Raw genomic sequence first — 26,431 nt, forward strand, 5'->3', positions numbered from 1 at the left:
TAAATAATGGAATTTGAAATTATTCATACTTTTACTTCTACTTATGATACTTAAGTAGATTTTAGCAAAAATATTTACCTTTGACACTTAAGTATATTTAAAACCAAATACTTTTAGACTTTTCCTCAAGTAGTATTTTACTGGGTGACTTCCACTTTTACTTGACTAACATTCTATGAAGGTATCTATACTTTTACTCCAGATTGACAATTGCATCCTTTTTCCACCACTACATATACTGTAGTTCTTGACTTCATTTCTCTCGTGAATCATTTGATTTGAATAATTTGAATAATTTGATTTGAATAATTTGATTTGAATGATTTGATTTGATATGATTTGATTTCTCTCTGGTGAAATGACACGTTGGGCTCACAAGTAATTGAACAGATGTCAGTCAATGAGTTCTTTAGCGCTAGCTAAAATAAACGCATTCTATTCTGTATTCCGTTCAGACAACAGACGGGACTTTTTATTTGTTGGAGCTGAATGTTTGTAAACAAGCTAGCATGCTAATGTCACTGTAGCATGTAGAATCAGGCGAAACTTATGTTGTGGAATTCTCACCAACACTCCAGGGAACTGGATCCCTGTGCCACTGTTATGTGTAAAAACAACATTGAGTGTTGAGTAATAGTTGTAATAGTATTCTCCTCACCAGACTGTTCTCTTTCCAGGCCTCGGGGAACTTGGGTCTCTCTTTCTCTCTGGACACCAGGACCTGCATGTCCTCAAAGGAGGGGTGGTTCCCTGCCTCGGCCTGGAACGCCATCTGGTAGTCGGGCACCGTCTCTCCTGGAGGACACAATATCATCATTACCATCTCTCTTAGAGGACACAATATCATCATTACCATCTCTCCTGGAGGACACAATATCATCATTACCGTCTCTCCTGGAGGACACAATATCATCATTATCATTTCTCCTGGAGGACACAATATCATCATTACCATCTCTCCTGGAGGACACAATATCATCATTACCGTCTCTCCTGGAGGACACAATATCATCATTACCATCTCTCCTGGAGGACACAATATCATCATTACCGTCTCTCCTGGAGGACACAATATCATCATTACCATCTCTCCTGGAGGACACAATATCATCATTACCGTCTCTCCTGGAGGACACAATATCATCATTATCATTTCTCCTGGAGGACACAATATCATCATTATCATCTCTCCTGGAGGACACAATATCATCATTACCATCTCTCCTGGAGGACACAATATCATCATTACCATCTCTCCTGGAGGACACAATATCATCATTACCATCTCTCCTGGAGGACACAATATCATCATTACCGTCTCTCCTGGAGGACACAATATCATCATTACCATCTCTCCTGGAGGACACAATATCATCATTACCGTCTCTCCTGGAGAACACAATATCATCATTACCATCTCTCCTGGAGGACACAATATCATCATTACCGTCTCTCCTGGAGGACACAATATCATCATTATCATCTCTCCTGGAGGACACAATGTCATCATTTGTATTTGTATTTATTATGTATCCCCATTAGTTCCTGCCAAGGCAGCAGCTACTCTTCCTGGGGTTTATTATGGATATCCATTAGTTCCTGCCAAGGCAGCAGCTACTCTTCCTGGGGTTTATTATGGATCCCCATTAGTTCCTGTCAAGGCAGAAGCTACTCTTCCTGGGGTTTATTATGGATCCCCATTAGTTCCTGTCAAGGCAGAAGCTACTCTTCCTGGGGTTTATTATGGATCCCCATTAGTTCCTGTCAAGGCAGAAGCTACTCTTCCTGGGGTTTATTATGGATCCCCATTAGTTCCTGTCAAGGCAGAAGCTACTCTTCCTGGGGTTTATTATGGATCCCCATTAGTTCCTGTCAAGGCAGAAGCTACTCTTCCTGGGGTTTATCATGGATCCCCATTAGTTCCTGTCAAGGCAGCAGCTACTCTTCCTGGGGTTTATTATGGATCCCCATTAGTTCCTGTCAAGGCAGCAGCTACTCTTCCTGGGGTTTATTATGTATCCCCATTAGTTCCTGTCAAGGCAGAAGCTACTCTGCCTGGGGTTTATTATGGATCCCCATTAGTTCCTGCCAAGGCAGCAGCTACTCTTCCTGGGGTTTATTATGGATCCCCATTAGTTCCTGTCAAGGCAGAAGCTACTCTGCCTGGGGTTTATTATGGATCCCCATTAGTTCCTGCCAAGGCAGCAGCTACTCTTCCTGGGGTTTATTATGGATCCCCATTAGTTCCTGTCAAGGCAGAAGCTACTCTTCCTGGGGTTTATTATGGATCCCCATTAGTTCCTGTCAAGGCAGAAGCTACTCTTCCTGGGGTTTATTATGGATCCCCATTAGTTCCTGTCAAGGCAGAAGCTACTCTTCCTGGGGTTTATCATGGATCCCCATTAGTTCCTGTCAAGGCAGCAGCTACTCTTCCTGGGGTTTATTATGGATCCCCATTAGTTCCTGTCAAGGCAGCAGCTACTCTTCCTGGGGTTTATTATGTATCCCCATTAGTTCCTGCCAAGGCAGCAGCTACTCTTCCTGGGGTTTATTATGTATCCCCATTAGTTCCTGCCAAGGCAGCAGCTACTCTTCCTGGGGTTTATTATGTATCCCCATTAGTTCCTGTCAAGGCAGCAGATACTCTTCCTGGGGTTTATTATGGATCCCCATTAGTTCCTGTCAAGGCAGCAGCTACTCTTCCTGGGGTTTATTATGGATCCCCATTAGTTCCTGCCAAGGCAGCAGCTACTCTTCCTGGGGTTTATTATGGATCCCCATTAGTTCCTGCCAAGGCAGCAGCTACTCTTCCTGGGGTTTATTATGGATCCCCATTAGTTCCTGCCAAGGCAGCAGCTACTCTTCCTGGGGTTTATTATGGATCCCCATTAGTTCCTGCCAAGGCAGCAGCTACTCTTCCTGGGGTTTATTATGGATCCCCATTAGTTCCTGCCAAGGCAGCAGCTACTCTTCCTGGGGTTTATTATGGATCCCCATTAGTTCCTGCCAAGGCAGCAGCTACTCTTCCTGGGGTTTATTATGGATCCCCATTAGTTCCTGCCAAGGCAGCAGCTACTCTTCCTGGGGTTTATTATGGATCCCCATTAGTTCCTGCCAAGGCAGCAGCTACTCTTCCTGGGGTTTATTATGGATCCCCATTAGTTCCTGCCAAGGCTACAGCTAATCTTCCTGGGGTCCAGCAAAATTAAGGCAGTTTATACAATTTTAAAAACACTACAACACATTCACAGATTTCACAACACACTGTGTGCCCTCAGGCCCCTACTCCAACTCTACCACAAATCTACAGTACTAAATCCATGTGTATGTATAGTGCGTATGTTAGCGTGTGTGTGACGTGTGTATGCATGTGTATGTGTATGTGTCTGTGTTTGTGTTGCCTCACAGTCCCCGCTGTTCCATAAGGTATTTAAAAACATTAGTTTTAAAATCTGATTCTACTGCTGCATCAGTTACCTGATGTGGAATAGAGTTCCATGTAGTCATGGCTCTATGTAGTACTGTGGAATAGAGTTCCATGTAGTCATGGTTCTATGTAGTACTGTGGAATAGAGTTCCATGTAGTCATGGCTCTATGTAGTACTGTGGAATAGAGTTCCATGTAGTCGTGGCTCTATGTAGTACTGTGGAATAGAGTTCCATGTAGTCATGGCTCTATGTGGTACTGTGGAATAGAGTTCCATGTAGTCATGGCTCTATGTGGTACTGTGGAATAGAGTTCCATGTAGTCATGGCTCTATGTAGCACTGTGGAATAGAGTTCCATGTAGTCATGGCTCTATGTAGTACTGTGGAATAGAGTTCCATGTAGTCATGGCTCTATGTAGTACTGTGGAATAGAGTTCCATGTAGTCATGGCTCTATGTAGTACTGTGGAATAGAGTTCCATGTAGTCATGGCTCTATGTAGTACTGTGGAATAGAGTTCTATGTAGTCATAGCTCTATGTGGTACTGTGGAATAGAGTTCTATGTAGTCATGGCTCTATGTAGTACTGTGGAATAGAGTTCCATGTAGTCATGGCTCTATGTGGTACTGTGGAATAGAGTTCTATGTAGTCATGGTTCTATGTAGTACTGTGGAATAGAGTTCTATGTAGTCATGGCTCTATGTAGTACTGTGGAATAGAGATCCATGTAGTCATGGCTCTATGTAGTACTGTGGAATAGAGTTCCATGTAGTCATGGTTCTATGTAGTACTGTGGAATAGAGTTCCATGTAGTCATGGCTCTATGTGGTACTGTGGAATAGAGTTCCATGTAGTCATGGCTCTATGTAGTACTGTGGAATAGAGTTCTATGTAGTCATGGCTCTATGTGGTACTGTGGAATAGAGTTCTATGTAGTCATGGCTCTATGTAGTACTGTGGAATAGAGTTCCATGTAGTCATGGCTCTATGTAGTACTGTGGAATAGAGTTCCATGTGGTCATGGCTCTATGTAGTACTGTGGAATAGAGTTCCATGTAGTCATGTCTCTATGTAGTACTGTGGAATAGAGTTCCATGTAGTCATGGCTCTATGTAGTACTGTGGAATAGAGTTCCATGTAGTCATGGCTCTATGTAGTACTGTGGAATAGAGTTCCATGTAGTCGTGGCTCTCTGTAGTACTGTGGAATAGAGTTCCATGTAGTCGTGGCTCTCTGTAGTACTGTGGAATAGAGTTCCATGTAGTCATGGCTCTATGTAGTACTGTGGAATAGAGTTCCATGTAGTCATGGCTCTATGTAGTACTGTGGAATAGAGTTCCATGTAGTCATGGTTCTATGTAGTACTGTGGAATAGAGTTCCATGTAGTCATGGCTCTATGTAGTACTGTGGAATAGAGTTCCATGTAGTCATGGCTCTATGTAGTACTGTGGAATAGAGTTCCATGTAGTCATGGTTCTATGTAGTACTGTGGAATAGAGTTCCATGTAGTCATGGCTCTATGTAGCACTGTGGAATAGAGTTCCATGTAGTCATGGCTCTATGTAGTACTGTGGAATAGAGTTCCATGTAGTCATGTAGCCACAGTGTCTCCTGACCCCTCCTGTCTCAGCCTCCAGTATTTATGCTGCAGTAGTTTATGTGTCGGGGGGCTAGGGTCAGTTTGTTATATCTGGAGTACTTCTCCTGTCCTATTCGGTGTCCTGTGTGAATCTAAGTGTGCGTTCTCTAATTCTCTCCTTCTCTCTTTCTCTCTCTCGGAGGACCTGAGCCCTAGGACCATGCCCCAGGACTACCTGACATGATGACTCCTTGCTGTCCCCAGTCCACCTGGCTGTGCTGCTGCTCCAGTTTCAACTGTTCTGCCTTATTATTATTCGACCATGCTGATCATTTATGAACATTTGAACATCTTGGCCATGTTCTGTTATAATCTCCACCCGGCACAGCCAGAAGAGGACTGGCCATCCCACATATGCTCTCTCTAATTCTCTCTTTCTTTCTCTCTCTCGGAGGACCTGAGCCCTAGGACCATGCCCCAGGAATACCTGACATGATGACTCCTTGCTGTCCCCAGTCCACCTGACTGTGCTGCTGCTCCAGTTTCAACTATTCTGCCTTATTATTATTCGACCATGCTGGTCATTTATGAACATTTGAACATCTTGACCATGTTTTGTTATAATCTCCACCCGGCACAGCCAGAAGAGGACTGGCCACCCCACATAGCCTGGTTCCTCTCTAGGTTTCTTCCTAGGTTTTGGCCTTTCTAGGGAGTTTTTCCTAGCCACCGTGCTTCTTCACCTGCATTGCTTGCTGTTTGGGGTTTTAGGCTGGGTTTCTGTACAGCACTTTGAGATATCAGCTGATGTACGAAGGGCTATATAAAATAAATTTGATTGATTGATTGATTGATTGAGTCATGGCTCTATGTAGCACTGTGGAATAGAGTTCCATGTAGTCATGGCTCTATGTAGTACTGTGGAATAGAGTTCCATGTAGTCATGGCTCTATGTAGTACTGTGGAATAGAGTTCCATGTAGTCATGGCTCTATGTAGTACTGTGGAATAGAGTTCCATGTAGTCATGGCTCTATGTAGCACTGTGGAATAGAGTTCCATGTAGTCATGGCTCTATGTAGTACTGTGGAATAGAGTTCCATGTAGTCATGGCTCTATGTAGTACTGTGGAATAGAGTTCCATGTAGTCATGGCTCTATGTAGTACTGTGGAATAGAGTTCCATGTAGCCATGGCTCTATGTATTACTGAGAATAGAGTTCCATGTAGTCATGGTTCTATGTAGTACTGTGGAATAGAGTTCCATGTAGTCATGGCTCTATGTAGTACTGTGGAATAGAGTTCCATGTAGTCATGGCTCTATGTAGTACTGTGGAATAGAGTTCCATGTAGTCATGGCTCTATGTAGTACTGTGGAATAGAGTTCCATGTAGTCATGGCTCTATGTAGTACTGTGGAATAGAGTTCCATGTAGTCATGGCTCTATGTAGTACTGTGGAATAGAGTTCCATGTAGTCATGGCTCTATGTGGTACTGTGGAATAGAGTTCTATGTAGTCATGGCTCTATGTAGTACTGTGGAATAGAGTTCCATGTAGTCATGGCTCTATGTAGTACTGTGGAATAGAGTTCCATGTGGTCATGGCTCTATGTAGTACTGTGGAATAGAGTTCCATGTAGTCATGGCTCTATGTGGTACTGTGGAATAGAGTTCCATGTAGTCATGGTTCTATGTAGTATTGTGGAATAGAGTTCCATGTAGTCATGGTTCTATGTAGTACTGTGTGCCTCCCATAGTCTGTTCTGGACTTGGGGACTGTGAAGAGACCTCTGGTGGCATGTCTTGTGGGGTATGTATGGGTGTCTGAGCTGTGTGCTAGTAGTTTAGACAGACCTCTGGTGGCATGTCTTGTGGGGTATGTATGGGTGTCCGAGGTGTGTGCCAGTAGTTTAGACAGACCTCTGGTAGCATGTCTTGTGGGGTATGTATGGGTGTCTGAACTGTGTGCTAGTAGTTTAAACACACCTCTGGTAGCATGTCTTGTGGGGTTTGTATGGGGGTCTGAGCTGTGTGCTAGTAGTTTAAACAGACAGCTTGGTGCATTCAGCATGTCAATACCTCTCATAAATATAACTAGTGATGAAGTCAATCTCTCCTCCACTTTGAGCCAGGAGAGATTGACATGCATATTAATAATGTTAGCCCACTGTGTACATCCAAGGGCCAGCCGTGCTGCCCTGTTCTGAGACAATTGCAATTTTCCTAAGTCCTATTTTGTGGCACTTGACCACACGACAAAACAGTAGCTGGAACAAAACTAGGGCATGTAGGAACTGCATTGTTGATAGTGTTGTTAAGAAGGTAGAAACTAGGGCCTGTAGGACCTGCCTTATTGATAGTGTTGTTAAGAAGGTAGAAACTAGGGCCTGTAGGACCTGCCTTGTTGATAGTGTTGTTAAGAAGGTAGAAACTAGGGCCTGTAGGACCTGCCTTGTTGATAGTGTTGTTAAGAAGGTAGAAACTAGGGCCTGTAGGACCTGCCTTGTTGATAGTGTTGTTAAGAAAGTAGAAACTAGGGCCTGTAGGACCTGCCTTGTTGATAGTGTTGTTAAAAAGGTAGAAACTAGGACCTGCCTTGTTGATAGTGTTGTTAAGAAGGTAGAAACCAGGGCCTATAGGACCTGCCTTGTTGATAGTGTTGTTAAGAAGGTAGAAACTAGGGCCTGTAGGACCTGCCTTGTTGATAGTGTTGTTAAGAAGGTAGAAACTAGGGCATGTAGGACCTGCCTTGTTGATAGTGTTGTTAAGAAGGTAGAAACTAGGGCCTGTACGACCTGCCTTGTTGATAGTGCTGTTAAGAAGGTAGAAACTAGGGCTTGTAGGACCTGCCTTGTTGATAGTGCTATTAAGAAGGTAGAAACTAGGGCCTGTAGGACCTGCCTTGTTGATAGTGTTGTTAAGAAGGTAGAAACTAGGGCCTGTAGGACCTGCCTTGTTGATAGTGTTAAGAAGGTAGAAACTAGGGCCTGTAGGACCTGCCTTGTTGATAGTGCTGTTAAAAAGGTAGAAACTAGGGCCTGTAGGACCTGCCTTGTTGATAGTGTTAAGAAGATAGAAACTAGGGCCTGTAGGACCTGCCTTGTTGATAATGTTAAGAAGGTAGAAACTAGGGCCTGTAGGACCTGCCTTGTTGATAGTGTTGTTAAGAAGGTAGAAAGTAGGACCTGCCTTGTTGATAGTGTTGTTAAGAAGGTAGAAACTAGGACCTGCCTTGTTGATAGTGCTGTTAAGAAGGTAACTAACTATCAATATCACCACAACCATCATCTCTCCTGGAGGACACAATATCACCACCACCATCATCTCTCCTGGAGGACACAATATCACCACAACCATCATCTCTCCTGGAGGACACAATATCACCACCACCATCATCTATCCTGGAGGACACAATATCACCACCACCATCATCTCTCCTGGAGGACACAATATCACCACCACCATCATCTCTCCTGGAGGACACAATATCACCACAACCATCATCTCTCCTGGAGGACACAATATCACCACCACCATCATCTATCCTGGAGGACACAATATCACCACCACCATCATCTCTCCTGGAGGACACAATATCATAAGACACTGTTACACTGTTGAATGCTCCCGCAGTATCTGGAGTTCGAAGGTCAGGGGTTAGGGGTTATTACCTGGGAAGAGGTCAGTACACCTCATGAAGGTCTCCCAGTAGATGAGGCCCAGGGTTAGAGGTCAGGGCTATTACCTGGGAAGAGGTCAGTACACCTCATGGTTTCCCAGTAGATGAGGCCCAGGGTTAGAGGTCAGGGTTATTACCTGGGAAGAGGTCAGTACACCTCATGAAGGTCTCCCAGTAGACGGGGCCCATGGTTAGAGGTCAGGGTTATTACCTGGGAAGAGGTCAGTACACCTCACGAAGGTCTCCCAGTAGACGGGGCCCAGGGTTAGAGGTCAGGGTTATTACCTGGGAAGAGGTCAGTACACCTCATGAAGGTCTCCCAGTAGATGAGGCCCAGGGCGTACATGTCCACCTGCTTCAGAGCCGACTCACAGTCCCTCAGGTTCACCGCCCCTTCCAGAACCTCTGGGGCCATGTATCGGACTGTACCCACCTGGAGAGAAACAGAACCAGTGTTATAACACTACACTAACCCTCCAGAACCTCTGGGGGCATGTATCGGACTGTACCCACCTGGAGAGAAACAGAAATAGAGAATAGGGTTTAAAGTCTGTCCATCTTAGAGCTGTGGCAGTACTTGCATTATTAGCTATCAAAGAGGGTGTTGGCTAAGCAGACGGTTTACAGATGAGACCCAGTGCCGAGGCAGTCAGCGGAGTTGACCAACTCACCTCGCTGATGGCAGCGTTCTCCTCCTCTCCAGACCTGACCCCCTGGGGTTAGGGTTAGAGGTCAGAGGTTAGGGACTCACCTCGCTGATGGCAGCGTTCTCCTCCTCTCCAGACCTGACCCCCTGGGGTTAGGGTTAGAGGTCAGAGGTTAGGGACTCACCTCGCTGATGGCAGCGTTCTCCTCCTCTCCAGGCCTGACCACCTGGGGTTATGGTTAGAGGTCAGAGGTTAGGGACTCACCTCACTGATGGCAGCGTTCTCCTCCTCTCCAGGCCTGACCACCTGGGGTTAGGGTTAGAGGTCAGAGGTTAGGGACTCACCTCGCTGATGGCAGCGTTCTCCTCCTCTCCAGACCTGACCCCCTGGGGTTAGGGTTAGAGGTCAGAGGTTAGGGACTCACCTCGCTGATGGCAGCGTTCTCCTCCTCTCCAGGCCTGACCACCTGGGGTTATGGTTAGAGGTCAGAGGTTAGGGACTCACCTCACTGATGGCAGCGTTCTCCTCCTCTCCAGGCCTGACCACCTGGGGTTATGGTTAGAGGTCAGAGGTTAGGGACTCACCTCACTGATGGCAGCGTTCTCCTCCTCTCCAGGCCTGACCACCTGGGGTTATGGTTAGAGGTCAGAGGTTAGGGACTCACCTCACTGATGGCAGCGTTCTCCTCCTCTCCAGGCTTGACCACCTGGGGTTATGGTTAGAGGTCAGAGGTTAGGGACTCACCTCACTGATGGCAGCGTTCTCCTCCTCTCCAGGCCTGACCACCTGGGGTTAGGGTTAGAGGTCAGAGGTTAGGGACTCACCTCGCTGATGGCAGCGTTCTCCTCCTCTCCAGGCCTGACCAGGCGGTTCCCTGTCAGCTTCATGGACAGACCAAAGTCACTGATCACACATGTCCCATCGTTCTTTACTAGAACATTCCTGCTATTCAGGTCTCTGTGAGATACGGCTGGCTTGTAGATGTCTGGGAGAGAGAGAGGGAGGGGGGAGAGATGGGAGGGAAGGGAGAGGAGAGAAAGGGGAGAGAGAAGGGGGGGAGAGAGGGGGAGGGAGAATGAGAAAGAGAATGAGAAAGAGAGGGGGAAGGGGGAGAAAGGGAGTGAAGAGAGAGAGGGGGAGAGAGGGTAGGGAGGGGGAGAAGGAGAGGGGAGAGAGAGGGGAAAGAGGGGGGAGAGAGAGAGGGAGGGAGGGGGAGAAGGAGAAAGGCCCATTAGTCTCTGCATGTCACCATGATCGCTTAAAGCTCATTGCTGAATAACACAGTTACTGTAGAACCTAATCTAACTGTTTTAATTGTACCTTTATTTAACCAGGCAAGTCAGTTAAGAACAAATTCTTATTTTCAATGACGGCCTAGGAACAGTGGGTTAACTGCCTGTTCAGGGGCAGAACGACAGATTTGTACCTTGTCAGCTCGGGGGTTTGAACTTGCAACCTTCCGGTTACTAGTCCAACACTCTAACCACTAGGCCGCCCCAGGGGCGGTAACTATAACACAGTCAATACTATATAACAGTACTATATAACAGTACTATGATTGAACTATAACACAGTCAATACTATATTAAGGTACTATGGTTGAAGTATAATATTGCATTATATAACAGTAAATACTTCTTGGGTATGACGCTACAAGCTTGTCACACTTGTATTTGGGGATTTTCTCCCATTCTACTCTGCAGATCGTCTCAAGCTCTGTCAGGTTGGATGGGGAGCGTTGTTGCACAGCTATTTTCAGGACCCTCCAGAGATGTGCAAATCGGGTTTAAGCTCTGGCTGGACCACTCAAGGACATTCAGGGACTTGTCGCGAAGCCACTTCTGCGTTGTCTTGGCTGTGTGCTTAGGGTCTTTCCCTCGATCCTGACTAGTCTCCTAGTCCTTGCTGCTGAAAAACATCCCCACAGCATGATGCTGCCACCACCATGCTTCACCGTAGGGATTGTGCCAGGTTTCCTAAAGACGTGACGCTTGGCATTCAGGCCAAAGAGTTCAATCTTGGTTTCATCAGACCAGAGACTCTTGTTTTTAATGGTCTGAGAGTCCTTTAGGTGCCTTTTGGCAAACTCCAAGCGGACTGTCATGTGCCTTTTACTGAGGAGTGGCTTCTGCATTTAAGTTGTAGAAACATCTCAAGGATGATTAATGTCGAGTCTCATAGCAAAGAGTCTGAAATCTTATGTAAATAATATATATTTTATTTTTAATACATTTGCAAAAATGTCTAAAACCTGTTTTTCCTTTGTCATTATGGGGTAATGTGATGTCATTGTGGGGTATTGTGATGTCATTGTGGGGTATTGTGATGTCATTGTGGGGTATTGTGATGTCATTATGGGGTATTGTGATGTCATTATGGGGTATAGTGATGTCATTGTGGGGTATTGTGATGTCATTGTGGGGTATAGTGATGTCATTGTGGGTTATTGTGATGTCATTGTGGGGTATTGTGATGTCATTGTGGGGTTTTGTGATGTCATTATGGGGTATTGTGATGTCATTGTGGGGTATTGTGATGTCATTGTGGGGTATTGTGATGTCATTATGGGGTATTGTGATGTCATTATGGGGTATTGTGATGTCATTAGGGTGTATTGTGATGTCATTATGGGGTATTGTGATGTCATTATGGGGTAATGTGATGTCATTGTGGGGTATTGTGATGTCATTGTGGGGTATTGTGATGTCATTGTGGGGTATTGTGATGTCATTATGGGGTATAGTGATGTCATTGTGGGGTATTGTGATGTCATTGTGGGGTATTGTGATGTCATTATGGGGTATTGTGATGTCATTGTGGGGTATTGTGATGTCATTATGGGGTATAGTGTGTAGATTGATGAGGGACAATTTATATGTAATCCATTTTAGAATGAGGCTGTAACGTAACAAAATGTGGAAAAAGTTTCCAAAGGCACTCAAGAGTGCATATGTATGTATGTTGTCTTATACATGGCACATTTGGCAAAGAGACCTAGGACTCAATAGGTCTTCCCTGTTAAAAACAAAACAAAAAGACATTGAAACAGTAGCCTATTTCTCAAATGTTCTTATGGTTTAAATGTCCAAATGCACATTCGCACGTAGAATACTGCCTTAGGCACATTGCTGCACTAATAATGTTAATAAATAATAGTTGTTCAACATTTTAAAGTTAAACGTTCTGATCTGTTGCATCAGACTCGTTGCTTTTTAATGTATACATTTATTTAATGTTAGCCTAGGCCTAGTGGTTGTATTAGAGATCTATCGTCCCACAACTGTCCCAGAGTCTGTTTGGGCTTTTTCTTCTTCGACAAGACCAACAGAATAGGTCAACTCTAAACTATGGGGGATAGTAGATTGACAGGCTCATATGCAGCGTGTCCATAAGGCTACCGGAAGCTAAGTTTCCTTATGTAAATTGAATTAAAAATGGCCAAAATTTACAGAAAGAAAGAAATTCATTTAAAAATCGACTACTAAAGCATTGGCCACAGAGGATCACAAGCTTCCCCTAGCCTTAAAAATATTAATACATTGTGGATTGTTTTAAATCACATTGCCTACAGTCGGAAGGAAAGTCAGAGGATTGTTAGATAGAGGATTGTTACATAGAGGATTGTTACATAGAGGATTGTTAGATAGAGGATTGTTGAGTTGTGTCAGTGAAACGTTTATACCCAGGCAAGTATATCGCAATATATCAAAATTCAATTGTGGGGGGAAAAAAACAATTTGGAAAGCAAATGGCCCATTTCCTGTAAAGAAAAGACAACGTAAAGACTGTAATCTGTCTTAGTTATCAAAATGCTCAACTTAATTGGCCTATATTATTGGCACCAGCAGAGAGCATCGGTCCCCCGGTGAGTGGCTACAGGCGCATATTCACTCTTTATCATTGTTGGCTCAGTGCCACTTGAACAGCAACATCCTCCTCCACTTCATTATTCTACTTGTGTCTCCCCTTCTCATAGGCCATATGGACACTTGTGTCTCCCCTTCTCATAGGCCATATGGACACTTGTGTCTCCCCTTCTCATAGGCCATATGGACACTTGTGTCTCCCCTTCTCATAGGCCATATGGACACTTGTGTCTCCCCTTCTCATAGGCCATATGGACACTTGTGTCTCCCCTTCTCATAGGCCATATGGACACTTGTGTCTCCCCTTCTCATAGGCCATATGGACACTTGTGTCTCCCCTTCTCATAGGCCATATGGACACTTGTGTCTCCCCGTCTCATAGGCCATATGGACACTTGTGTCTCCCCTTCTCATAGGCCATATGGACACTTGTGTCTCCCCTTCTCATAGGCCATATGGACACTTGTGTCTCCCCTTCTCATAGGCCATATGGACACGTGTGTCTCCCCTTCTCATAGGCCATATGGACACTTGTGTCTCCCCTTCTCATAGGCCATATGGACACTTGTGTCTCCCCTTCTCATAGGCCATATGGACACTTGTGTCTCCCCTTCTCATAGGCCATATGGACACTGTTTTTATTGGTCAGTTGGTCAGTGTGAGTAGAGTAGGCTACTTTGTTATTTGTCCAAGTAAAAACAGATTCTGCTAATGTCTCCAGTCATATAAAGTGTAGTAGAATTGCATGAATTGTAATCATAGGGCTGATATTAATGCTATAAATGCCAGTCTCTCTTGGCTAAGAGTTGAGGAGAGACTGACTGCATGACTTCTTCTTTTATTAAGAAAGAGGAATGTGTTGAAAATCCCAAAATGTGTTTGCATAGTCAACTTACACACAGCTCTGACACACACACTTCTCCCAAAATACATACCACCAGGGGTCTTTTCACAGTCCCCAAATCCAGAACAAATTCAAGAAAGCATACAGTATTATATAGAGCCCTTATTGCATGGAACTTCCTTCCATCTCATATTGCTCAAATAAACAGCAAACCTGATTGAAAAAAACAGAAAGAATCGCCTCCCCTATTGGACCTATTTAGTTTGTGTGTATGTATTGATATGTGGACTACGTGTGCCTTTAAAAAAAATGTATGTAGTTCTGTCCTTGAGCTGTTATTGTCTATTAATGTTCTGTAGTATGTCATTCTGTATTATGTCATTCTGTATTACGTCATTCTGTATTATGTCATTCTGTATTATGTCTCATGTTCTGTGTTATTGTCTATTAATGTTCTGTATTATGTCATTCTGTATTACGTCATTCTGTATTACGTCATTCTGTATTATGTCATTCTGTATTACGTCATTCTGTATTATGTCATTCTGTATTATGTAATTCTGTATTATGTCATTCTGTATTATGTCATTCTGCATTACGTCATTCTGTATTATGTCATTCTGTATTATGTCATTCTGTATTACGTCATTCTGTATTACGTCATTCTGTATTATGTCATTCTGTATTACGTCATTCTGTATTATGTAATTCTGTATTATGTCATTCTGTATTATGTCATTCTGCATTACGTCATTCTGTATTATGTCATTCTGTATTATGTCATTCTGAATTATGTCATTCTGTATTGTCATTCTGTATTACGTCATTCTGTATTATGTCATTATGTATTATGTCATTCTGCATTACGTCATTCTGCATTGTCATTCTGTATTACGTCATTCTGTATTATGTCATTCTGTATTAAGTCATTCTGTATTATGTCATTCTGCATTACGTCATTCTGTATTACGTCATTCTGTATTATGTCATTCTGTATTACGTCATTCTGTATTATGTCATTCTGCATTATGTCATTCTGCATTATGTCATTCTGTATTATGTCATTCTGCATTATGTCATTCTGCATTATGTCATTCTGTATTATGTCATTCTGTATTATGTCATTCTGTATTATGTCATTCTGTATTATGTCATTCTGCATTATGTCATTCTGTATTACGTCATTCTGTATTATGTCATTATGTATTATGTCATTCTGCATTACGTCATTCTGCATTGTCATTCTGTATTACGTCATTCTGTATTATGTCATTCTGTATTAAGTCATTCTGTATTATGTCATTCTGTATTATGTCATTCTGCATTATGTCATTCTGTATTATGTCATTCTGTATTATGTCATTCTGTATTATGTCATTCTGTATTATGTCATTCTGCATTATGTCATTCTGTATTATGTCATTCTGTATTATGTCATTCTGTATTATGTCATTCTGTATTATGTCATTCTGCATTATGTCATTCTGTATTATGTCATTCTGTATTATGTCATTCTGCATTATGTCATTCTGTATTATGTCATTCTGCATTATGTCATTCTGTATTATGCCATTCTGCATTGTCATTCTGTATTATGTCATTCTGTATTATGTCATTCTGTATTATGTCATTCTGCATTATGTCATTCTGTATTATGTCATTCTGTATTATGTCATTCTGTATTATGTCATTCTGTATTATGTCATTCTGCATTATGTCATTCTGTATTATGTCATTCTGTATTATGTCATTCTGTATTATGTCATTCTGCATTATGTCATTCTGTATTATGTCATTCTGTATTATGTAATTCTGTATTATGTCATTCTGCATTATGTCATTCTGTATTATGTCATTCTGTATTATGTCATTCTGTATTATGTCATTCTGTATTATGTCATTCTGCATTATGTCATTCTGTATTATGTCATTCTGTATTATGTCATTCTGCATTATGTCATTCTGTATTATGTCATTCTGCATTATGTCATTCTGTATTATGCCATTCTGCATTGTCATTCTGTATTGTGTTTAATGTTTTGTGTGGAACCCCAGGAAGAGTAGCTGCTGCTTTTGCAACAGCTAATAGGATCCTAATAAAATACCAAATACCCCATAGAGCATCGTTCATACTGTATAGACAGACAGACTGCCCCATAGAGCACCATTCATACTGTATAGACAGACAGACTGCCCCATAGAGCACCATTCATACTGTATAGACAGACAGACTGCCCCATAGAGCACCATTCATACTGTATAGACAGACAGACTGCCCCATAGAGCACCATTCATACTGTATAGACAGACAGACTGCCCCATAGAGCACCATTCATACTGTATAGACAGACATACTGCCCCATAGAGCACCATTCATACTGTATAGACAGACAGACTGCCCCATAGAGCACCATTCATACTGTATAGACAGACAGACTGCCCCATAGAGCACCATTCTTACTGTAGACAGACAGACTGCCCCATAGAGCACCATTCATACTGTATAGACAGACAGACTGCCCCATAGAGCACCATTCTTACTGTATAGACAGACAGACTGCCCCATAGAGCACCATTCATACTGTAGACAGACAGACTGCCCCATAGAGCACCATTCATACTGTAGACAGACAGACTGCCCCATAGAGCACCATTCATACTGTATAGACAGACAGACTGCCCCATAGAGCACCATTCTTACTGTATAGACAGACAGACTGCCCCATAGAGCACCATTCATACTGTAGACAGACAGACTGCCCCATCGAGCACCATTCATACTGTATAGACAGACAGACTGCCCCATAGAGCACCATTCTTACTGTATAGACAGACAGACTGCCCCATAGAGCACCATTCATACTGTATAGACAGACAGACTGCACCATAGAGAACCATTCTTACTGTATAGACAGACAGACTGCCCCATAGAGCATCATTCTTACTGTATAGACAGACAGACTGCCCCATAGAGCACCATTCATACTGTAGACAGACAGACTGCCCCATAGAGCACCATTCATACTGTATAGACAGACAGACTGCCCCATAGAGCACCATTCATACTGTACAGACAGACATACTGCCCCATAGAGCACCATTCATATTGTATAGACGACAGACTTCCCCATAGAGCACCATTCATATTGTATAGACAGACAGACTGCCCCATAGAGCAACATTCATACTGTAGACAGACAGACTGCCCCATAGATAATCATTAATACTGTATAAACAGACAGACTGCCCCATAGAGCACCATTCATACTGTAGACAGACAGACTGCCCCATAGAGCACCATTCATACTGTATAGACAGACAGACTGCCCCATAGAGCACCATTCATACTGTATAGACAGACAGAATTTCCCATAGAGCACCATTCATACTGTATAGACAGACAGACTGCCCCATAGAGCACCATTCATACTGTATAGGCAGACAGAATGCCCCATAGAGCATCATTCATACTGTATAGACAGACAGACTGCCCCATCGAGCACCATTCATACTGTATAGACAGACAGACTGCCCCATAGAGCACCATTCATACTGTATAGACAGACAGACATACTGCCCCATAGAGCACCATTCATACTGTATAGACAGACAGACTGCCCCATAGAGCACCATTCATACTGTATAGACAGACAGACATACTGCCCCATAGAGCACCATTCATACTGTACAGACAGACATACTGCCCCATAGAGCACCATTCATACTGTATAGACAGACAGACATACTGCCCCATAGAGCACCATTCATATTGTATAGACAGACAGACTTCCCCATAGAGCACAATTCATATTGTATAGACAGACAGACTGCCCCATAGAGCACCATTCATACTGTAGACAGACAGACTGCCCCATAGGGCACCATTCATACTGTACAGACAGACTGCCCCATAGAGCATCGTTCATACTGTAGACAGACAGACTGCCCCATAGAGCACCATTCATACTGTATAGACAGACAGACTGCCCCATAGAGCACCATTCTTACTGTAGACAGACAGACTGCCCCATAGAGCACCATTCATACTGTATAGACAGACAGACTGCCCCATAGAGCACCATTCTTACTGTATAGACAGACAGACTGCCCCATAGAGCACCATTCATACTGTAGACAGACAGACTGCCCCATAGAGCACCATTCATACTGTAGACAGACAGACTGCCCCATAGAGCACCATTCATACTGTATAGACAGACAGACTGCCCCATAGAGCACCATTCTTACTGTATAGACAGACAGACTGCCCCATAGAGCACCATTCATACTGTAGACAGACAGACTGCCCCATCGAGCACCATTCATACTGTATAGACAGACAGACTGCCCCATAGAGCACCATTCTTACTGTATAGACAGACAGACTGCCCCATAGAGCACCATTCATACTGTATAGACAGACAGACTGCACCATAGAGAACCATTCTTACTGTATAGACAGACAGACTGCCCCATAGAGCATCATTCTTACTGTATAGACAGACAGACTGCCCCATAGAGCACCATTCATACTGTAGACAGACAGACTGCCCCATAGAGCACCATTCATACTGTATAGACAGACAGACTGCCCCATAGAGCACCATTCATACTGTACAGACAGACATACTGCCCCATAGAGCACCATTCATATTGTATAGACGACAGACTTCCCCATAGAGCACCATTCATATTGTATAGACAGACAGACTGCCCCATAGAGCAACATTCATACTGTAGACAGACAGACTGCCCCATAGATAATCATTAATACTGTATAAACAGACAGACTGCCCCATAGAGCACCATTCATACTGTAGACAGACAGACTGCCCCATAGAGCACCATTCATACTGTATAGACAGACAGACTGCCCCATAGAGCACCATTCATACTGTATAGACAGACAGAATTTCCCATAGAGCACCATTCATACTGTATAGACAGACAGACTGCCCCATAGAGCACCATTCATACTGTATAGGCAGACAGAATGCCCCATAGAGCATCATTCATACTGTATAGACAGACAGACTGCCCCATCGAGCACCATTCATACTGTATAGACAGACAGACTGCCCCATAGAGCACCATTCATACTGTATAGACAGACAGACATACTGCCCCATAGAGCACCATTCATACTGTATAGACAGACAGACTGCCCCATAGAGCACCATTCATACTGTATAGACAGACAGACATACTGCCCCATAGAGCACCATTCATACTGTACAGACAGACATACTGCCCCATAGAGCACCATTCATACTGTATAGACAGACAGACATACTGCCCCATAGAGCACCATTCATATTGTATAGACAGACAGACTTCCCCATAGAGCACAATTCATATTGTATAGACAGACAGACTGCCCCATAGAGCACCATTCATACTGTAGACAGACAGACTGACCCATAGAGAATCATTCATACTGTATAAACAGACAGACTGCCCCATAGAGCACCATTCATACTGTAGACAGACAGACTGCCCCATAGAGCACCATTCATACTGTATAGACAGACAGACTGCCCCATAGAGCACCATTCATACTGTATAGACAGACAGACTGCCCCATAGGGCACCATTCATATTGTATAGACAGACAGACTGCCCCATAGAGCACCATTCATACTGTATAGACAGTCAGACTGCCCCATAGAGCACCATTCATACTGTATAGACAGTCAGACTGCCCCATAGAGCACCATTCATTATGTATAGACTGACTGCCCCATAGAGCATCATTCATACTGTATAGACAGACAGACTGCCCCATAGAACACCATTCATACTGTATAGACAGTCAGACTGCCCCATAGAGCACCATTCATTATGTATAGACTGACTGCCCCATAGAGCATCATTCATACTGTATAGACAGACAGACTGCCCCATAGAACACCATTCATACTGTATAGACAGACAGACTGCCCCATAGAGCACCATTCATACTGTATAGACAGACTGCCCCATAGAGCATCATTCTTACTGTATAGACAGACAGACTGCCCCATAGAGCACCATTCATACTGTATAGACAAACTGCCCCATAGAGCACCATTCATACTGTAGACAGACAGACTGCCCCATAGAGCACCATTCATACTGTAGACAGACAGACTGCCCCATAGAGCACCATTCATACTGTATAGACAGACAGACTGCCCCATAGAGCACCATTCATACTGTATAGAGAGACAGACTGCCCCATAGAGCACCATTCATACTGTATAGACAGACAGACTGCCCCATAGAGCACCATTCATACTGTATAGACAGACAGACTGCCCCATAGAGCACCATTCATACTGTATAGACAGACAGACTGCCCCATAGAGCACCATTCATACTGTATAGACAGACAGACTGCCCCATAGAGCACCATTCATACTGTATAGACAGACAGACTGCCCCATAGAGCACCATTCATACTGTATAGACAGACAGACAGACTGCCCCATAGAGCACCATACATACTGTATAGACAGACAGACTGCCCCATAGAGCACCATTCATACTGTATAGACAGACAGACTGCCCCATAGAGCACCATTCATACTGTATAGACAGACAGACTGCCCCATAGAGCACCATTCATACTGTATAGACAGACAGACTGCCCCATAGAGCACCATTCATATTGTATAGACAGACAGACTGCCCCATAGAGCACCATTCATACTGTATAGACAGACAGACTGCCCCATAGATTACCATTCATACTGTATAGACAGACAGACTGCCCCATAGAGCACCATTCATACTGTATAGACAGACAGACTGCCCCATAGAGCACCATTCATACTGTATAGACAGACAGACTGCCCCATAGAGCACCATTCATACTGTATAGACAGACAGACTGCCCCATAAAACACCACTGTATAGACAGACAGACTGCCCCATAGAGCACCATTCATACTGTATAGACAGACAGACTGCCCCATAGAGCACCATTCATACTGTATAGACAGACTGCCCCATAGAGAATCCTTCATACTGTAGACAGACAGACTGCCCCATAGAGCATCATTCATACTGTATAGACAGACAGACTGCCCCATAGAACACCATTCATACTGTATAGACAGACAGACTGCCCCATAGAGCACCATTCATACTGTATAGACAGACAGACAGACTGCCCCATAGAGCACCATTCTTACTGTATAGACAGACAGACTGCCCCATAGAGCACCATTCATACTGTATAGACAGACTGCCCCATAGAGCACCATTCATCCTGTATGTGAGTGAACTAGCTGTCTGTCTGATAGTCTGACCCAGATGTTCACATTAGCTGCTTCAAGCATAAAAGAGGTGTGTGTGTGTGTGTGTGTGTGTGTGTGTGTGTGTGCGTGCGTGCGTGCGCGACGTGCTTCCGCCCGTCTGGCAGTTGAGTTGGCATCCTGTCTCCTGCCTCCACATGGCTGAGCTCAAAACACACAGCCGACCCAGACCACAACCTAGTAGAGAACTAGACCAGGTACAGCCAGAGATAAGGGGTCAACCCAGACCACAACCTAGTAGAGAACTAGACCAGGTACAGCCAGAGATAAGGGGTCAACCCAGACCACAACCTAGTAGAGAACTAGACCAGGTACAGCCAGAGATAAGGGGTCAACCCAGACCACAACCTAGTAGAGAACTAGGCCAGGTACAGCCAGAGATAAGGGGTCAACCCAGACCACAACCTAGTAGAGAACTAGACCAGGTACAGCCAGAGATAAGGGGTCAACCGAGACCACAACCTAGTAGAGAACTAGACCAGGTACAGCCAGAGATAAGGGGTCAACCCAGACCACAACCTAGTAGAGAACTAGGCCAGGTACAGCCAGAGATAAGGGGTCAACCGAGACCACAACCTAGTAGAGAACTAGACCAGGTACAGCCAGAGATAAGGGGTCAACCCAGACCACAAACTAGTAGAGAACTAGACCAGGTACAGCCAGAAATAAGCCAGAGAAAGACAAATGGCATCCTATTCCCTACATAGCAAATATAAGTTAACAGGAGTAGACTATGTAGGGAATAGGATGCTATGTAGGGAATATGACACTATGTAGGGAATAGGACACTATGTACAGAATAGGACACTATGTAGGGAATAGGATGCTATGTAGGGAATAGGACACTATGTAGGGAATAGGATGCTATGTAGGGAATAGGACACTAAGTAGGGAATAGGATGCTATGTAGGGAATAGGACACTAAGTAGGGAATAGGATGCTATGTAGGGAATAGGATGCTATGTAGGGAATAGGATGCTATGTAGGGAATAGGATGCTATGTAGGGAATAGGATGCTATGTACAGAATAGGACACTATGTAGGGAATAGGATGCTATGTAGGGAATAGGTTGCTATGTACAGAATAGGACACTATGTAGGGAATAGGATGCAATGTAGGGAATAGGATGCTATTTGGGACGGAGGTGACAGACACCTTTATTGGCCATTAAAAGTATACTTATCTCTTTGTTTTAAACATTTAAGAAGCAAAGGCAAATATGTGATGTATTTGTAACGTATACAGTCGCACTGGATTTGCCACAGGGTCTTAGTCCTACTTACATGGTCTGTCTAGGGGTCCTAGTTACATGGTCTGTCTAGGGGGCCTAGTTACATGGTCTGTAACCTGACTGTCTAGGGGTCCTAGTTACATGGTCTGTAACCTGACTGTCTAGGGGTCCTAGCTACATGGTCTGTAACCTGACTGTCTAGGGGTCCTAGTTACATGGTCTGTAACCTGACTCATTATGTCTAGGGGTCCTAGCTACATGGTCTGTAACCTGACTGCCTAGGGGTCCTTAGCTACATGGTCTGTAACCTGACTCATTATGTCTAGGGGTCCTAGCTACATGGTCTGTAACCTGACTCATTATGTCTAGGGGTCCTAGTTGCATGGTCTGTAACCTGACTCATTATGTCTAGGGGTCCTAGCTACATGGTCTGTAACCTGACTGTCTAGGGATCCTAGTTACATGGTCTGTAACCTGACTGTCTAGGGGTCCTAGTTACATGTTCTGTAACCTGACTCATTATGTCTAGGGGTCCTAGTTACATGGTCTGTAACCTGACTGTCTAGGGGTCCTAGTTACATGGTCTGTAACCTGACTGCCTAGGGGTCCTAGCTACATGGTCTGTAACCTGACTCGTTATGTCTAAGGGTCCTAGCTACATGGTCTGTAACCTGACTCGTTATGTCTAGGGGTCCTAGCTACAAATGGTCTGTAACCTGACTCGTTATGTCTAGGGGTCCTAGCTACATGGTCTGTAACCTGACTCATTATGTTTAGGGGTCCTAGCTACATGGTCTGTAACCTGACTCATTATGTCTAGGGGTCCTAGTTACATGGTCTGTAACCTGACTGTCTAGGGTCCTAGTTACATGGTCTGTAACCTGACTCATTATGTCTAGGGGTCCTAGCTACATGGTCTGTAAACTGACAGTCTACGGGTCTTAGCTACATGGTCAAAAACCTGACTCGTTATGTCTAGGGGTCCTAGCTACATGGTCTGTAACCTGACTCATTATGTCTAGGGGTCCTAGCTACATAGTCTGTAACCTGAATCATTATGTCTAGGGGTCCTAGTTACATGGTCTGTAACCTGACTCATTAAGTCTAGGGGTCATAGCTACATGGTCTGTAACCTGACTGTCTAGGGGTCCTAGTTACATGGTCTGTAACCTGACTCATTATGTCTAGGGGTCCTAGTTACATGGTCTGTAACCTGACTGTCTAGGGGTCCTAGCTACATGGTCTGTAACCTGACTCATTATGTCTAGGGGTCCTAGCTACAAATGGTCTGTAACCTGACTCGTTATGTTTAGGGGTCCTAGCTACATGGTCTGTAACCTGACTCATTATGTCTAGGGGTCCTAGTTACATGGTCTGTAACCTGACTGTCTAGGGGCCCTAGTTACATGGTCTGTAACCTGACTCATTATGTCTAGGGGTCCTAGCTACATGGTCTGTAAACTGACTGTCTACAGGTCCTAGCTACATGGTCTGTAACCTGACTCGTTATGTCTAGGGTCCTAGCTACATGGTCTGTAACCTGACTCATTATGTCTAAGGGTCCTAGCTACATAGTCTGTAACCTGAATCATTATGTCTAGGGGTCCTAGTTACATGGTCTGTAACCTGACTCATTATGTCTAGGGATCCTAGTTACATGGTCTGTAACCTGACTGTCTAGGGGTCCTAGTTACATGGTCTGTAACCTGACTCATTATGTCTAGGGGTCCTAGTTACATGGTCTGTAACCTGACTCATTATGTCTAGGGGTCCCAGTTACATGGTCTGTAACCTGACTGTCTAGGGGTCCTAGTTACATGGTCTGTAACCTGACAGTCTAGGGGTCCTAGCTACATGGTCTGTAACCTGACTCATTATGTCTAGGGTCCTAGTTACATGGTCTGTAACCTGACTCATTATGTCTAGGGGTCCTAGTTATATGGTCTGTAACCTGAATGTCTAGGGGTCCTAGTTACATGGTCTGTAACCTGACAGTCTAGGGGTCCTAGCTACATGGTCTGTAACCTGACTCATTATGTCTAGGGTCCTAGTTACATGGTCTGTAACCTGACTCATTATGTCTAGGGGTCCTAGCTACATGGTCTGTAACCTGACTCGTTATGTCTGGAGGTCCTAGCTGCATGGTCTGTAACCTGACTCATTATGTTTAGGGGTCCTAGCTACATGGTCTGTAACCTGACTGTCTAGGGGTCCTAGCTACATGGTCTGTAACCTGACTGTCTAGGGGTCCTAGTTACATGGTCTGTAACCTGACTCATTATGTCTAGGGGTCCTAGCTACATGGTCTGTAACCTGACTGCCTAGGGGTCCTTAGCTACATGGTCTGTAACCTGACTCATTATGTCTAGGGGTCCTAGCTACATGGTCTGTAACCTGACTCATTATGTCTAGGGGTCCTAGTTGCATGGTCTGTAACCTGACTCATTATGTCTAGGGGTCCTAGCTACATGGTCTGTAACCTGACTGTCTAGGGATCCTAGTTACATGGTCTGTAACCTGACTGTCTAGGGGTCCTAGTTACATGTTCTGTAACCTGACTCATTATGTCTAGGGGTCCTAGTTACATGGTCTGTAACCTGACTGTCTAGGGGTCCTAGTTACATGGTCTGTAACCTGACTGCCTAGGGGTCCTAGCTACATGGTCTGTAACCTGACTCGTTATGTCTAAGGGTCCTAGCTACATGGTCTGTAACCTGACTCGTTATGTCTAGGGGTCCTAGCTACAAATGGTCTGTAACCTGACTCGTTATGTCTAGGGGTCCTAGCTACATGGTCTGTAACCTGACTCATTATGTTTAGGGGTCCTAGCTACATGGTCTGTAACCTGACTCATTATGTCTAGGGGTCCTAGTTACATGGTCTGTAACCTGACTGTCTAGGGTTCTAGTTACATGGTCTGTAACCTGACTCATTATGTCTAGGGGTCCTAGCTACATGGTCTGTAAACTGACAGTCTACGGGTCTTAGCTACATGGTCAAAAACCTGACTCGTTATGTCTAGGGGTCCTAGCTACATGGTCTGTAACCTGACTCATTATGTCTAGGGGTCCTAGCTACATAGTCTGTAACCTGAATCATTATGTCTAGGGGTCCTAGTTACATGGTCTGTAACCTGACTCATTAAGTCTAGGGGTCATAGCTACATGGTCTGTAACCTGACTGTCTAGGGGTCCTAGTTACATGGTCTGTAACCTGACTCATTATGTCTAGGGGTCCTAGTTACATGGTCTGTAACCTGACTGTCTAGGGGTCCTAGCTACATGGTCTGTAACCTGACTCATTATGTCTAGGGGTCCTAGCTACAAATGGTCTGTAACCTGACTCGTTATGTTTAGGGGTCCTAGCTACATGGTCTGTAACCTGACTCATTATGTCTAGGGGTCCTAGTTACATGGTCTGTAACCTGACTGTCTAGGGGCCCTAGTTACATGGTCTGTAACCTGACTCATTATGTCTAGGGGTCCTAGCTACATGGTCTGTAAACTGACTGTCTACAGGTCCTAGCTACATGGTCTGTAACCTGACTCGTTATGTCTAGGGTCCTAGCTACATGGTCTGTAACCTGACTCATTATGTCTAAGGGTCCTAGCTACATAGTCTGTAACCTGAATCATTATGTCTAGGGGTCCTAGTTACATGGTCTGTAACCTGACTCATTATGTCTAGGGATCCTAGTTACATGGTCTGTAACCTGACTGTCTAGGGGTCCTAGTTACATGGTCTGTAACCTGACTCATTATGTCTAGGGGTCCTAGTTACATGGTCTGTAACCTGACTCATTATGTCTAGGGGTCCCAGTTACATGGTCTGTAACCTGACTGTCTAGGGGTCCTAGTTAC

General features: G+C 44.2%; 1 protein-coding gene across 4 annotated transcripts in view; it reads right to left on the reverse strand.

The window, feature by feature from the left end:
- Positions 1 to 26,431, reverse strand: part of bmpr2b (bone morphogenetic protein receptor type 2b) — a 176,755-nt gene that overhangs the window by 41,360 nt on the left and 108,964 nt on the right. For 3 of the 4 annotated variants that reach the window (XM_090216345.1, XM_090216346.1, XM_090216347.1), the window contains 3 exons: positions 10,156 to 10,316; positions 8,970 to 9,117; positions 659 to 795 (listed from right to left, as the gene is read on the reverse strand). In XM_090216345.1, coding sequence (XP_090072471.1) covers positions 659 to 795; positions 8,970 to 9,117; positions 10,156 to 10,316 — 446 coding nt within the window. Of the gene's footprint in view, positions 1 to 658; positions 796 to 8,676; positions 8,725 to 8,969; positions 9,118 to 10,155; positions 10,317 to 26,431 lie in introns of those variants that run through there. The other variant, XM_090216348.1, reaches the window with a different exon arrangement.

This window comes from Oncorhynchus mykiss, chromosome 22, assembly GCF_057628025.1.
Source record: "Oncorhynchus mykiss isolate SJ-2025 chromosome 22, ASM5762802v1, whole genome shotgun sequence".
NCBI classification, from domain to species: Eukaryota; Metazoa; Chordata; class Actinopteri; order Salmoniformes; family Salmonidae; genus Oncorhynchus; species Oncorhynchus mykiss.